General features: G+C 34.6%; 1 protein-coding gene across 2 annotated transcripts in view; it reads left to right on the forward strand.

The window, feature by feature from the left end:
• The window catches only part of REL (REL proto-oncogene, NF-kB subunit), a 69332-nt gene that overhangs the window by 4748 nt on the left and 48423 nt on the right, over positions 1-16161 (forward strand). For both annotated transcript variants that reach the window (XM_070798724.1, XM_019970204.2), the window contains exons 2-4: positions 6126-6268; positions 8372-8520; positions 13244-13335. In XM_070798724.1, the coding sequence (XP_070654825.1) occupies positions 6126-6268; positions 8372-8520; positions 13244-13335 (384 nt within the window). The remainder of the gene's footprint in view (positions 1-6125; positions 6269-8371; positions 8521-13243; positions 13336-16161) is intronic.

Consider the following 16161-nt stretch of genomic DNA (forward strand, 5'->3'; position numbering starts at 1 on the left):
ACTTCAGTACTGGATATGCAGTACTAGAGATGCGGTCTGTAGTCAGTTACTCAAAACTGTGGTGTGTCACATTGGCATGCTGTCTTGTAAGAAATGTTACTGATGGTAGTTATAATAACTAATTTTGTAAAAGGTGAATTTTATATAAATCAGTGTAATTGAAGGCTGTCTCTATAATAGTATTTTTTTTTTTCCTCTTGCTTGCCTTTGGGTAAACGTTTGAGAGAGGGAGAGAGTTAACAGGTAGTTAGAATTCCTGAGCCTAGTTTATCCATCACCTGGCTCATCCTTGTGCATGAATTTAGGGATTGCTTCTCTAGATATGTGCCTTGTGGTTTCCACCTCTTTATGTTTTAGGGCAGTGGTTCTTAATCAGGAGTGTGTTCAAATTGCTTGGAAGGATTTTTTCACAAACAGGTCTGGGCTTTAGATTGATTTCTGTTTCAGTTCAGCAGATCTCAGGTGCGGTCAGGGTATGTATTTTTTGAAAAAGCTACCTAGATGATTCTGATATATAGTCCCAATATGAACTCTGTTCTAATAGGATCCAACAAGATGCATTATTTTCTTACACTAAAGTTGCATTTATTTTAGCTCATTTGCTGTATCAGTTACTGTGACTTTATCCTCAGCTATTTTTATGCTTGTTGTTCTGTTAAATTTGATGTCCCCTCCCCCAAGGATCCCAGCTGTCATATTTACTAGTATCATTCATAATTTCTTTTTCTTATAACTTCATATAATTTTGAACTTTAGTTTTATCAACTGTGAAATGGGATATTTGCTGTCCTGTGTTTATGAGATTAAAGTTAAGAGGATCAAATGAGAAGTGTCTTAAAATTAAGAGTGTTTTAATTACTGTAATTAACATTTTTTTAACTCTTCAACTAATGCTGGTTCCCAGTGCTACCTGTAAAGTTTTAGTTAATAATCTGCCTGTCTGACAATTGATCATCCAATTTTAACTTTTATTTCAGTATACTTTACTTTCTTTTTTCTTTTTTTAATGTACTTTCTTTTTTTAATCTTAAAAAATCAAGTAGTACTCTTTCTTGCCTAAGTGCAAATAAAAACATAAATATATCTTGCAAACATTTTGGCTATATTTCAGATATTATTCTAGTCTGCATTACCATTTTACAGTACTACTAAAAATTTAGGGGTCAATCCCAGCTTTGCATAATATTGTTTAAAGAAAAGTACAGTGATCTACTTGCTTAGAACCAGTTTTGAAGACATTTCTATTGAGGTAATCTTAGTAAAGAGTCCTCACTTTCTCTACAATTCCCTAATTTATGTTTTACTGTCTTCCACTCCATAAATGATTGCATTTCACCACTTTTTCTCTTTAGGAAGGATAGCACTTTAAAACAGGATACTGAGGAAGAAAGTCACTGATACACTATACAGAGGCATGATTTAAATGATTTATAAGTGGGAAGGTTTTTTTAAGTTATAAACATAGATAAAGAAATTAGAATATGAGTAAATATGAGGAGTATGAAGGTATAGTGATTTTAGCACTTACAAACAACTTTTTTCCTAGTCAGTTAACTTCAGTCTCTCAGTTGTGTCTGACTCTTTGCGACCCCATGGACTGCAGCACGCCAGGCCTCCCTGTCCATCACCAACTCCCAGAGTTTACCCAAACTCATGTCATTGAGTCAGTGATGCCATCAACCATCTCATCCTCTGTCATCCCCTTCTCCTCCCACCTTCAGTCTTTCCCAGCATCAGGGTCTTTTCAAATGAGTCAGCTCTTCACATCAGGTGGCCAAAGCTCTTCACATCAGGATTGGAGTTTCAGCTTCACAGTCAGTCCTTCCGATGAACATCCAGAACTGATCTCCTTTAGGATGGATTGGTTGGATCTCTTTGCAGTCCAAGGGACTCTCAAGAGTCTTCTCCAACACCACAGTTCAAAAGCATTGATTCTTCGGTGCTCAGCTTTTTTTATAGTCCAACTCTCACATCCATACATGACCACTGGAAAAGCCATAGCCTTGACTAAACAGACCTTTGCTGGCAAAGTAATGTCTCTGCTTTTTAATATGCTGTCTAGATTGGTTATAACTTTCCTTCCAAGGAGCAAGCGTCTTTTAATTTCATGACTGCAATCACCATCTGCAGTGATTTTGGAGCCCCCAAAAATAAAGTCAGCCACTGTTTCCACTGTTTACCCATCTATTTGTCATGAAGTGATCGGACCTGATGCCATGATCTTAGTTTTCTGAATGTTGAGCTTTAAGCCAACTTTTTCACTCTCCTCTTTCACTTTCATCAAGAGGCTCTTTAGTTCTTCTTCACTTTCTTCCATAAGGGTGGTATCATCTGCATATCTGAGGTTATTCATGTTTCTCCTGGCAGTCTTGATTCCAGCTTGTGCTTCTTCCAGCCCAGTGTTTCTCATGATGTACTCTGCATATATTTTTCCTAGTAGTAGAACCTAATAAGGAAAATCCAAATAATTATTAATATAGTCCTTCATTGTTTGCATGATTTATAAAAACAAAAAAAGATCTCCAGATTTTCAGTCATTCATTCCACAGATATTTCCTGAATATCTGTGCAAGACACTGATGAGTAAGGCACAATTCCTGCCTTCAGGTAGCTTGAAGAAATAAAACAAATAGCTTTTTTTTTTTTTTTTTAAGAAGAAATAAAACAGTAAGTCTTCCCTCACAGTTATTTGCAATAATTGCCATAAACAAAATGCTGCAGTAGTTTAGAGCAGGAGATTATTTCCAGCTAGGGGAATGGAGAATATTACAGTAGACTCTGATTGTCAGACTTTTTACCATTAAAGAGCTTCTGCAATAAAAACAAGAGAGTTCAGGGGTTTTAAAAGTACTTGATATTATATGATAACTAATATATGTCATTCTTAGTATTCAAACATCTTTTAAAAATGTTTTTTTTAATCTTTCAACAACTGCTTTTCTGTTCTCTTGTCCACAAACTATTTTCTTAAACACACTTTCTAATTTAAGGAAGTTTTGTGTAACCAATGAAAAATATTTGAATGCTCACTTTAAGCCTAGCACTTCTATTCACACTCCTCCCTTTAAAGTTAGCCACTTACCATTAATGATGTCATTCTGTATCAACTTCCCACTAAGACACCTTTAAGTAAGCAGTGGGCAGGGATTTATTTGACCTTTAGTTCAACCACATAGATGATTTAAGATATTACTTAAAAAATAACTGTTGAGTATTTTGAACTTCATTTTGAGAGGAGAATGTACTTTCTTTTAAATACTCCTACAAGGATATGCAAGTATGTGAAATATTTGAAACTGAAGTGTGAATTTGATTGTTTGAAATATGCGAGGATATATATAAGGATGTGAAATTGTTTTGTCTTTTTTAAAATTAATTTTTATTGGAGCATAGTTGATTTACAATGTTGTGTTAGTTTCTCCTGCACAGCAAAGTGAATCATACATATATATATATATATACACACACACATATAAATATATATATATATATATATACATACACACACACACACACATATATATATACACACATGTATAAGTATATATATATATAGACACACACACACATATATCCACTCTTATTAGATTCTTTTCTCATACAGGTCATTACAGAGTATTGAGTATGTTCCTTGTGCTATACAGTAGGTTCTTATTAGTTATCTGTTTTATATATAGTACTGTATAGATGTCACTTGCAGTCTCCCGATTTATCCCTCCCAAGGATGTGAAATTGAAATACTCATCTGTATGTCTTACATTTTTCAGTAAAATTGAAATGAGTATTATAAATTTGATTAGCTTAAAGTCACTCTTCTCTGGCTCCTTGTGTTTAGAGTAAACAGATAGATAGTAAATTCAAGCACAAAGAATCTAAACCAAACAATAGAATTAAAGATACCGGTAATACTTTACTTAGAAAATATGTAATATGGAGCCATCAGTGATACTTTCTGTTAACCCTAATGTTCATTTGGTCACCAAGTACTGTCAATTTTGTCTTGTAAATAATCCTTGATTCCTGTTATCACTACCAAATTTCACATATATTCTCATCATCGCCCACATTGCTGTAACAGCCTCTAAACTGATCACCTTGCTTTCTCTTTTTTCAGTCTGTCCACTGCCACCAGAATTCTTACTCTAAAATGTCAATCTGATTATGTGATTCCCCTGCATAAAACCATTAATTGATTTTCTGTCACTCAGAGTGAAATCCCAATCCCCAGATGTACTCAGGTTCTGGTTTTCTTTCTAAGGGTAGAAGTGTATCTCAGCTCCATTGGGGCTGTCGTTTGATTCTTTAGCTCTTTTTTTCTGTGCTACCACCTTTGAACACCCTCTTCCCTTTCCCTTGAAATGCCTGCCTTTCTTCCTTCCTCCTCCTAACTCCCCACCCAGTATTTCAGTAACTTTTGTTTTCCTTGACATAGGATAGGCTTTCCTGACTCTTTTGCTCTTATTATCATTTTATGCAGAATTTTGTTAGCATAAACAAAATTTTGTTTTGTTCCTTCCTCTATAGTCTAATAATTTGTGTTGTTTGCCACATTGTTCTGTAAGATCCTTAAAAGTAGCAGTTGTTATACTGTCATGGTATCACTATAAATTACTTCTTTCAATAAAGCATCTAGAATAAGAATAGACCATTTATTGAATATTTGTTATATGCCAGACACTTGGTAAGAAACTAACACTTGTTATCCCTGATCTTCACAAAACCCTATGTGATAGGTGTTATTGTTATTATGTCCATTTTATAGAGGAGGAAACTTAAGAGATATAATATTTCCAGTGTCTTCAATGTTAGGAAGTGGCTGAGTTGGACTCAAAAGGCCTCTTCCCCATACTACATTGATAAGACCCACTGTGTTACCCTTTCTGAAAATTTGCTTGCATCCTAACAGAGGATAAGTCTTTAGTTAAATAAATGGATATCTAACTGTGGGAATTTAGAAATCACTAAACTGATTGAGGGAGGGGTTTTTTTGGGGGTTGTGGTTTTTGATTTGGGGTTTTTTCATAGAAGACATCTTTATACCCCTGAAATAAAGATACATTGCTAATATCCTACTTGTAAGCACACTGGTGTGCTTTATTTAACTGTCATTTCCATGATTTGGATAATAAGAGGGGATAAAGGTACATACGTTTTAGACAACTTTATTGGCATATTACTAATGTACACTGTTTAAAGTATGCAATTTGATAAGTTTTGACATATTTATACAATTTTGAGATCAACACAGTCAAGTAATTAACATGTCTGTTGTCCTCCAAAGTTCCTCATCCACTCCACAGCACTATGCTTAGGCAACCAGTGATCTGCTTTCTTTCATTATAGATTAGTTTACATATTCTAGAGTTTTATATAAATGGAATCATAACATAAAATTATGTGCACTTTTGATTTGACTTCTTTCACTGAGCATATTTAGATATTTATCCACATTGTTGTGTGTGTCAGTAGTTCATTCTAAAGGTATATTTTGAATTACACTCATTACAGAAAGTAAATAATTATTTTCCTCTATAGTGTCTTATACTTTAGAGGGATTGACTGAAAATTCTTCTGAACCTAAGTCCCTTCTGGAAGTTGTTTTGATGTACTATGTGTAAGTCCTTTAAGAGTCCAATGGAGATATAAAAAAAACTCAACATTTCCTTCTGCATTTTTATTTTCAATGAACAGTCTTAGTCCACTGTTAAACCTAATGTAAAATCAAGCAAAGTCACTTTTGGAATATAATATTGTACTTCTGAAGACTATCTTCTTGACTCTTCTGGGAGAATTTTGGGGGAAAACCCTTCTGCTTGGTCTCATGTAAGTGGGTATCTCTGAAGTGGTTATCACAGAACTGCATGGTAGCATTAGTTACAGATATTAAACGATAAAGTGCTAACCAGTAAATAAGATTTGAATGACTTGTGTTTACACAGTAAGGGAGTGCAGTTTGAATGAGAGAGGAGTGTCTTCACCACCCAGTCTTGGATAATTGCATTTCAACCTTGTTATTTAGTAGACAGGGAACATTTTTTAGACTACTGTTTTCTAAAAAACAAAATGGTTAAAATCCATTATTATTTTGATTGTAATCTCACTCTTCCCCCTTTTAAAATTTCCAGGTGGGTTTAACCCATGTATAGAGATCATTGAGCAACCCAGGCAAAGGGGAATGCGTTTTAGATACAAATGTGAAGGGCGATCAGCAGGCAGCATTCCAGGGGAGCACAGCACAGACAACAACAGAACATACCCATCCATCCAGGTAATAGAAGGCTCCTGTGTGTGTATGTCTCTTAATTGCTTCATATTTTAGCTACAGCAATTATGTTAAAGATCCAGCTTCTTCACAGTGATCTCCACCAGCTTTTCTTTTCTTTTTTTTTTCCCCTCTTTATTCTTTTTAATGAATTCCTAGTGGATGGAATGCTTGGGACATTTCTTAAGTAAAGTATGGATTCTTCATTCCTGCAGATAGTTATACTTGTGTGTTACTCTAAGTGATACCCAGTGGTTAGTGTACATTGGCAGCTTTTGGATGATTATCCCTTTCATGGGACAAAAAGCTAATAAGGAAAAAGCTTTCTCTCCTTCCAGAGGTGGGCAGAATTGTTCTGGAGTTTAAAAACATGTATTTGGGAACTGACTTAGAATTCTGCAGTCACTTGGTTAATCTAAGGGCTATGGATAAAGAAAATGTTTTTGTCTTTTTTTTCCTTACCTTTATTGCCTGTCCCTGATACTCTGGGTTGCCTTGACTGATTTGAAATATTGTCACTTTTTAAATACAATGTTTTCATGTTAGCATAAAATTTGAAAGTAATTTTGTAATCCAGAATGACTTTGGTAATATACTGTATTTATAAACTATACTATATTTATATTTGTATTTAAATTTCTTCCATTTGTAATGATTTTTTTATTCTTTAAATGCCAGTTTAAAACCTTAATGGCAGAGAGCATTTTGAAAAGCATTATTCAATGTTTCATCAGTAGATTTTAAGCTACTGTTTTATAACTACATTATTTACAAAATTTATTGGACTTTAAGAAAATGCTAAGTTATATAACAAACCAGTAGCAAAATTACATATTGAATTCCAAATTCCAGTCTGTTATCACATTTTTTGTTAGCAATGTAGATTTGAGTTATCTAAGTCTTTTTTTTAATATTAAAATGGAAGAGATGTTACTGAAAAGTAAATAAAACAGTAATCCTTTCCTTTATAAGAGCAATTTTTAACTCTTCTCCATAATTCAGCTTATTCTGTATAATCTCTTAAATATTTCTATGATCTGTATCCTTGCCATTACAACATGTTCTGAACAACTTTGCAGCTTGAGTTCTACATTAGCCTACCTTTCACTTTTTTTTTTTTGCTTTTTTTTTTTTTGGCTGCAGTACACTGCTTGCAGGATCTTAGTTCCCCAGCCATGGATCAAATCTCTGCCCCTTGCAGTGGAAGCTCAGAATCCTAACCACCAGACTGCCAGGGAATTCCCAACCTTATACTCTTAAATTTTTACTTTCTCTTTTATTCATAAAGGCAATAAATACTTTCTGATTACTGTTCAAATTAAGTTTAAATTCAGAGTTAAGGAGTTTAATACCCTTTTACCTGTGAAGCCACCCGTTTTTACTTAACTGCCTTGCTCCCTTGTATGCTGTTTTTTATGTTTCCTGCTTTGTGCTTACAAATTTGCTAGCTTCCAAAGTAAATATAACTCCTTCCCACAAGCTCCTCCTTCCTCTCCCATGTTTAACTCTTCTCTTCATTCTCAGTGTTCTGTGTGAAAACTTAATTTTGCAAAACTCAGCTTGATTTATTGCTTGTTATACAGTGAACACTTGGGATATGCTTACTGATTAACAAATATTTTTGTGAAATGAAATGTCATATATTAAGTTACTTAAGTGATCATATTTATGTACTATCATTTCCATTGTGGTTTAAATATATACTTTGAAGGGATGTTATGGTATGGCATGGCAATGGTAGGGCAATGAATATAGCAGCATGGCATTCAGTGACTCAGCATCTTAGAATTTCCTCATCCACCCTGATAATATTTTTGTATACTTTGACTTGTTTTCAAAGGAAAATAAGCAAAATCAGATGATATAACCAGTTGAAATTAGGGCACAAAATGATATACCAAGGGACTGAGAGGTAAATTCTTCCCTACTGGTATTCTCTGGATGTTTCATGCATACTGCAGTTACCAGTCAGTTGTACTTTATCCAGTGCTAACTATATGATGTAAACTGAACTATTGGATATAAATTCTGATACTGATATAAATTTTATAATTCAGTTCTTGGTGAGACATATTTATGGATCACATATTTAATTTCCCCCCTTTTCAGATTTTGAACTATTATGGAAAAGGAAAAGTGAGAATTACATTAGTAACAAAGAATGACCCATATAAACCTCATCCTCATGATTTAGTAGGAAAAGACTGCAGAGATGGCTACTATGAAGCAGAATTTGGGCAAGAACGCAGACCTTTGTTGTAAGTACACAGTCACGGACATTTTTAGGAATAGTATAAGAATAGGATTCTCCTGTTTCCTATCTATGTACCTCTGTTACTTTTTGGCAGAATAAATAAATTCCTCACTGTACTTCTATTTACTGTAGTATATATTTGCATTCTCTTATCATTTGCATTAGAAGTACCCTTTCATTTTTTATTAGTAGACACAGCCCATGATGGTAGTAGGAGTACTTCTTTATTGTAACTAAAAGTAAACAAACTTATTTTATGCTGCAGTTTTCTGTCTTAGTTTGAACAATTTATGAAAGCTTTTCTCTAACTTAAAAATTGTCAGATGTGAAAAAATCACCTGGAAAACTGGGATTTTTATTTGAAAAAGGCAGTATAAAATTAACATACAATAATAGTTTTAAAATTTAAAATATGTATATAGTACTTTGTGTGTGAGGCTGCTGGGTTCATTTTCATCCTATTGGTGAAAGTGTAAATAAATAAAATCTTTCTGGTAGGTACTATAATTTCAGCAAAGCCTGAAATTATATGAATGTCTCTTGAACTAGCAGTTCTACTTCTAGGAATTTATCTTGAGGAAATAATCTAATTAAGTATGTTCTGAAACTTAGCTGTAATGATGTTCACTGAAGCTTTGTAATGGCAAAAAGTTAGAAACAATCCAGATTATAAAACAGAGGGAGATTTGTTAAACTGGTACCTCCATGCAGTGTACTCCTATGTAGCCTTAAAAATAACATTGCAAAAATGTCTTTGTATAGAAAGATATTCCCAATATTTAGATAAATAAAATAAGACTTTACAATGAACTGTGATAAATAATTAAAAATTTTTTATTTTATATTGGAGTATCATTGATCAACAATGTTGTGTTAGTTTTTCAAAAGTAAGTGTGTACATATACATGGTAGTTTAAACACTAAGATGTTGATAGCAGTTTTCTCTGGGTAGGAAGAATTGTGGGGTTTTATGTGGTTCTTTTAACTGATGTTCTTTTTATAATTCTTTTTGTAATGAACATGTATTGCTTGTGAGAAAAAAATGAAACTGATTACAACAGGAAAAGATTAGTAGCCTCCTTAAATACAAGTAGTAACCATTTAGAAAATATACTTTAGTAACAGCACAAAGCATAAACTATCTGGTTATACAAACTTGGCAAGGAATACTTCCTATTTGTATTATTTCACCTCCCAATGTTTTACATTGTAGATTACTCACTTAATTGAAACATAATTACTTGTTTTCTGATTTAGTGAGAACAGACTCTTCTGTTTTACTTCTTATTTCTCTGGCTCTTCTTTGTTCAGTTCAGTTTAGTTGCTCAGTCATGTCCGACTCTTTGCGACCCCATGAATCGCAGCACGCCAGGCCTCCCTGTCCATCACCAACTCCTGGAGTTTACCCAAACTCATGTCCATCGAGTCGGTGATGCTATCCAGCCGTCTCATCCTCTGTTGTTCCCTTCTCCTCCTGCCCCCAATCCCTCCCAGCATCAGAGTCTTTTCCAATGAGTCAACTCTTCGCATGAGGTGGCCAAAGTATTGGAGTTTCAGCTTCAGCATCAGTCCTTCCAGTGAACACCCAGGACTGATCTCCTTTAGGTATAGGCAGTTAGATTTTTGGACTACCTTATTTATGTCCATTGATGCCCAATAATGCCTTTAGACGCTTACTTCTGGGAAGGAAAGTTATGACCAACCTAGATAGCATGTTAAAAAACAGAGACATTACTTTGTCAACAAAGGTCCATCTAGTCAAGGCTATGGTTTTTCCAATGGTCATGTATGGATGTGAGAATTGGACTATATGAGCACAGAAGAATCGATGCTTTTGAACTGTGGTATTGGAGAAGACTCTTTAGAGTCCCTTGGACTGCAAGGAGATCCAACCAGTCCATCCTAAGGGAAATTGGTCCGGGGTGTTCATTGGAAGAACTGATGTTAAAGCTGAAACTCCCATTATATTGGCCATTTGATGTGAAGAGCTGACTCATTTGAAAAGACCCTGATGTTGGGAAAGATTGAAGGCAGGAGGAAAAGGGGATGACAGAGGATGAGACGGTTAGATGGCATCACTGACTCAATGGTGATGAAAACTGTTGGTGATGGACAGGGAGGCCTGGCGCGCTGCGGTTCATGGGGTCTCAGAGTCGGACTCGACTGAGCGACTGAACTGAAGTGAACTGAACCTTGTCCCTCAATCCAAAATCCTGTTAAGGATCATACATTGTATTTAGGTGTCATGCTTATTTAGTCTCCTTTAACTTAGAATATTTTCTCAACTTGTGTTGTCTTTCATGACATTAACATTTTTGAAGAATGTTATTTGTTTTGAAGAATGTTATTCAATGTGGGTTAGTCTGAATGGTTGCTCATGATTGTGTTCATGTTAACATGAAATATTTTGGATGAGAAATCTACAGAGGTGATGCTGTATTGTTCTCAAAGTAACACTTCAGAAGATGGTGATACTAGTTTTTTTCCCATTGGTGATATTATTGGCATTCTATTATAAAGAAAAACTTATCCATATTCCCCTGCCTCAGTTGAAAAAATACCAGTATAGACTCATGGATTCTTTTTTTGACAGATAATTTTGTTTATTTATTTTTGGTTGTGCTGGGTCTTTGTGGCGGACAGGCTTTCTCTGTTTGTAGAGAGCAGGGGCTACTCTCTAGTTGCAATGTGTGGGCATCTCTTGTTGTGGGGCACAGATTATAGGGTGCCCTGGCTTCAGTAGTTGCAGCTCCCTGGGCTCTGGGTCATGGGCTCAGTAGTTGTGGCACACAGGCTTAGTTGCTCCATGGCATGTGAGATCTTCCCAAGTGAGAGATCTAACCTGTGTCTCCTGCATTGACAGGCAGATTTTGAGCCACCAGGGAAGTCAAGACTCATGGATTCTTAGAGTCAATGCATTATAATTGGATGCTAGTCTATTACTAGCATTATTATTCTGATTTTCACGTTGTCACAAATTTGACCAATCCAAGCCCCTTCAGTGGAGAAGGAAATGGCATCCCACTCCAGTATTCTTGCCTAGAGAATTCCATGGACAGAGGAACCTGGCAGGCTATAGTCCATGGGGTTGCAAAAAATCAAACAGGACTGAGCGACTAACTAACACACACAAGTCCCTTCAAACTGTTTACGCCTGCTCTAGGCTGTGAGCTCCATGAGAGGAGGGATTGTATATTCCCATTACTCATCACAGTCCTTGGGACACAGTAGGAACTCCAGAACTTGTTGAATGACTGTGAATGAATGAATAATTGATTCAGATAATCTCTGTGATCTTGGTTTCCTTATGTCAAAATTTGTGTGAATAGCACTCAAATAGGATTATTCAGATGAATCAAGTAATGTGTAAATATCTTAGAGTCCTTTAAAATGTCAAAGAAAAAGTGAGAACCAACCTAAGAATCTTTCAAAGAAGTGGAATACTTTTGAAGAGAAATATGGTTTTAGGGTTCAAGAAAGGATTACAAGTTCAAAATTTATTTTTTAATTATTGGAGGCAGAAGAAGGAAGTGTTAAAGATATTTTAGGTGTTAAAAATCACAAGGATGGTAAATATGAAAAGCATGAACAGTAAAACAACAGAGCATAGAGGGGGCAAACATGGCAAGTGACCCCCTGTTGCCAAGGGCCATGTGAAGTTTGAGCAAATAGTAATGTTATTATAACCAAGTTTTGCTTCCTTATTCACACCCACCCAATTTTAATGATGTCATGGTTTTTCCATGTGGGAACAAGTATGACTCGTGGTGGTAGGGGAGTTCCCCCCACCATCCTCTGTACTACTCCTATGCAAATTAGTAATATTTGTAGCTGTTGAGAAATTTTCCATAAATGACATTTTGAAACTGTTTAAATATTATTGTTAGTTTTAAATATCTGTCTAATGAAAAAATACGTAGTTTGATGCTTTCTTATGATAAACGGTTATTATAACTTCATGTGATAAGGCATAAAACATATTCCACTGCTGCTAGTAGTGAAGTCATTTGTAGTCAGAAACCAGATGTCTGTGGAGTGGAGAGGCTGAGGTATGAGAGGACTAGCAGGCATTGCAGCCAACTGGAGAACCCTGTGTCAATGGGGCCGCAAACTTAGCTCCAGGCAGGTGTTTCTGTGCCAGTCTACTGTTGCTTTTAAAATATTCAAGAGAAAGCAGGAATGTTTATATGCAGTTTCCTGATTTTTAAATGTTGGTAGTCTGCACACATTTTAAAAACATGTAGTCAGCATTTTTATGAACTCAGCAAAACTATACATGTAGGTGTCAGCCTTTGGGCAACTTTTTATGACTTTTGCTTTATATTATCAAATGTACAGATTCTATTAATTTGATTATGAATTTTTTGGGGAGGTGAATTTTAGCTTTGTGGTGTTGCTTTCCTATTAATCTTTGTCTACTTTGATATATTTGATGCAGGAATGTTAGTAAAATATAACTGTAAAACATTATATATAAAAGTACTATAGCGTATATTACTTTTCTCTTTAACAGTTCTCTTAGAAATATAACCCCATTTTTTATCCTCACATCTTTATCATAGGAATTGGAAATGTATTTCATGCTTTTAATATCTCCATCTGACATTATGATGACTCCTCAATGTTGGATATATGCTTGATTTTTGCAGTATTCTTTAATAAAATCTCATTTATGTGTCCCTGTGTTAGCTCTAAAGAAGTTTGAAAGTTTTGTGTTTCCCTTCTAGTTTTCAAAATTTGGGTATTCGATGTGTGAAAAAAAAAGAAGTAAAAGACGCTGTTATTTCAAGAGTAAGGGCAGGAATCAATCCTTTCAATGGTGAGTATGTTTGATTTAATTATTTCTATTATTTGGATATTTAGTTATTTGTGTTAAGTGATTTCTATTTGTATCTTTAACCTGTGTTTTAAAAGCTGTCTTAAGTTCTGTGTTCACTTACATACTTGTCTTACACAGTATCCGAGGAATGAAATATATTTAAAATGCTTCAGTGTTGAAAAAAAATTCCTATGCAGACAAGGCTTTGTGAAGAGTGTCATTGTTTTCTGTAATAAAATCTTCTCAAAAACATTCTGATTCTCTTTGAATGTGGCCTTCCTTTTGCCATACCAGCAGACAATTTATACTCCCCTTGCTGAATATTGAATAGGCACTGTGGTTATAAGGTATTGGAATGCATTTAACTCCAGGCATATTCAATGGTGAAGTAGTTTAGAAATAGTAGTATAGAAATAGCAGAGGCCGTGTAAAATATCTACATAGTGTATTTGTTGAGTGGATTTACTAGAAAGTTACTGTGTGGTGGATTTTATTGGGGTGGCACTGCCTGGTGCAGCACCTGGTAACTGTGCCACAGTTGCCACCGGATAGGTGAGGGCTGCTGACACCCTGCGCCACGGTAGTCTCCTTTGGAAAGTCATCTGCAGTCACTTAAATATGCATTAATTCGGGTATCGAACAGCTATACAATTTTCAAAGAATAGATTTCTTTTTCATATTTAAAATATCCTTATAGTGTTGGTTTATTTTTTTTTCAGATGTTTAAAAATAAATTTAAGTGATATCATGATAATTTAAGGAATATGCTCATAGATAAGTAGTGTCTTGTGAATTATAAGGTCTATATCTCTTTTCTCTAGATCTTTATTTTTCGTACTATTTAGTATAATGCAGAAAGCAAAAGTCCCTTTCAGTATTACTCACTGTAAGAGACTACTGTTAAATTTGATGAAAATTTTTCTAGAATTTCCTTTTTACATGTGTCATGTATTTATATATATATTTTTTAATATAAATGGAATCATGTTGCACTTCCTAATCTACTATTTCTTTCTTTTCACTCAGGAATATATCTTAAATAACTTTCCATATCAGTACTTATAAATCTATTTTGCTTTTTAACAGTATTCTGTGGCTTAGTTAGGCTTTAATTTGTTGATCTTGTTATCTATTAATAAACATTTAAGTTATTTTCAACTTACTAAAATGCTCAATTGAATATATACTTTGAACTTTTGTGTGTTGCTTTTTCCTTATATTGTTTATGTTCCACTTCCTTATTTATAAAATGGAGATAATAATAGTACCTACCTCATAGACTGTTATAAGAACTAAATGAAGTAAAATATGTGAAGCACTTATTATGTACTAGGAACTATTCTAAGTGACATATAAGTACATGTTATTAACACTAAGCCTTGTTCTGGATTGGTAAAAACAAAAAAGAAAAAAAATACTTCAGCAGTGGCCCATCTGCCATTCTGCATTTTTCTTTTTAATACCCTTTCCACTGGCGTTCAGAAGATTTGGGTTTGAATTCCAGCTCTGCCCCTGCTATGTACTATGTGACATAGGAAAGTTAAGTAACCAAAGCTTTGGTTTTCTTTGCTGTAAAGCAGTGCTATAATGATAAAATAAAATAGTGTACATGAGTTACTTAACATTTACTCCTTGACATACAAATAATACTTAATAACTGGTAGCTATTATTTATAATATACTACACTATGCCTATTTCATACTACGCCTAGACTAGATGGCCTCTTTAATTTAAAAGTTGGCCTTTTACTTTAACAATGAATCAGAATTTTAAATGAGCATACTCTTGACCCAGACATTTTCTACTTTTGAAAATTATCCTAAGGAAATAATACCTGGTGGAGCTAGGATTTGAAAACAGTTACCTTGGCTCCCAGGTGCATGGTTTTATCTCAACTATGCTTTATAACTCCCTGCCCCCATTAAAATAATCTTAGAACAATGCTTTAGCATATTACTGTGATTAAAAAGTTCCAGTGGTTCTTTAAATAGGCTAAAAATTAAATGGCCTTAAATTTGAAATTTTCTACATGTAGCTCCAACATATGTTTCCTACCTTCTCTTCCACTGTTAACTCTATTCCAGAAAAACTGTTTTGTTCACTTACCCTGACCAGTTGTCAGTCAACCTTCTCTGTTCTCACCACCATTAGTCGTGATCACCCTCCAGGCAGTTTATACACTCTACATCCAGAAAGATTCTTCTGAAACCAGTATGAATCATTTCAGAATTGTACTTATTATCCTTCAGTGGCTCCACATCATCTTCACCAGTGACTCTCAATTTGAATGTGCGTAGCACCCCCTTAGTACTTGCTAAAAATGTAGAATCCAGGCCACATTTTCCCTAATTTGATAGTCTGGTGTGGGGCCTTGAGTGCTGCATTTTAAAAAAACATCTAGATCCATGTTTCTTAACTACAACTCACATTAGGAAATAGATTTTATTTCTCTACTCAATAGATACACACATAGATTAAAAAAAAATAAAGCAATATTGTTACTTCATGTAATATACTGTCTAATCTGTTCCTTTCCATTTTATTTTATTTTTTTTTTTTTATAGAAAAACATGTCCAACCCAGTAAATTAATTTTATGACCAGTGGCCCTAAACTCTTGGTACATGCAATACACCCTCCATCTGTTCTGTTCTGGTCCATTCCATTTGTTTTCTTCTTCTTCTTTTTTTTTTTAAGAAGATGCTCAGTTAACCCACTAAATTAATTTTAGGACTACTGGGTCTCAAAGTACAATTCAAAATTTTCTGCCCTAGACGATTCTAATGCTGGTGATCCATAGACCACACTTTGAGGAACTCTGATATA

The sequence above is a fragment of the Bos indicus genome, chromosome 11 (assembly GCF_029378745.1).
Source record: "Bos indicus isolate NIAB-ARS_2022 breed Sahiwal x Tharparkar chromosome 11, NIAB-ARS_B.indTharparkar_mat_pri_1.0, whole genome shotgun sequence".
Classification (NCBI taxonomy): Eukaryota; Metazoa; Chordata; class Mammalia; order Artiodactyla; family Bovidae; genus Bos; species Bos indicus.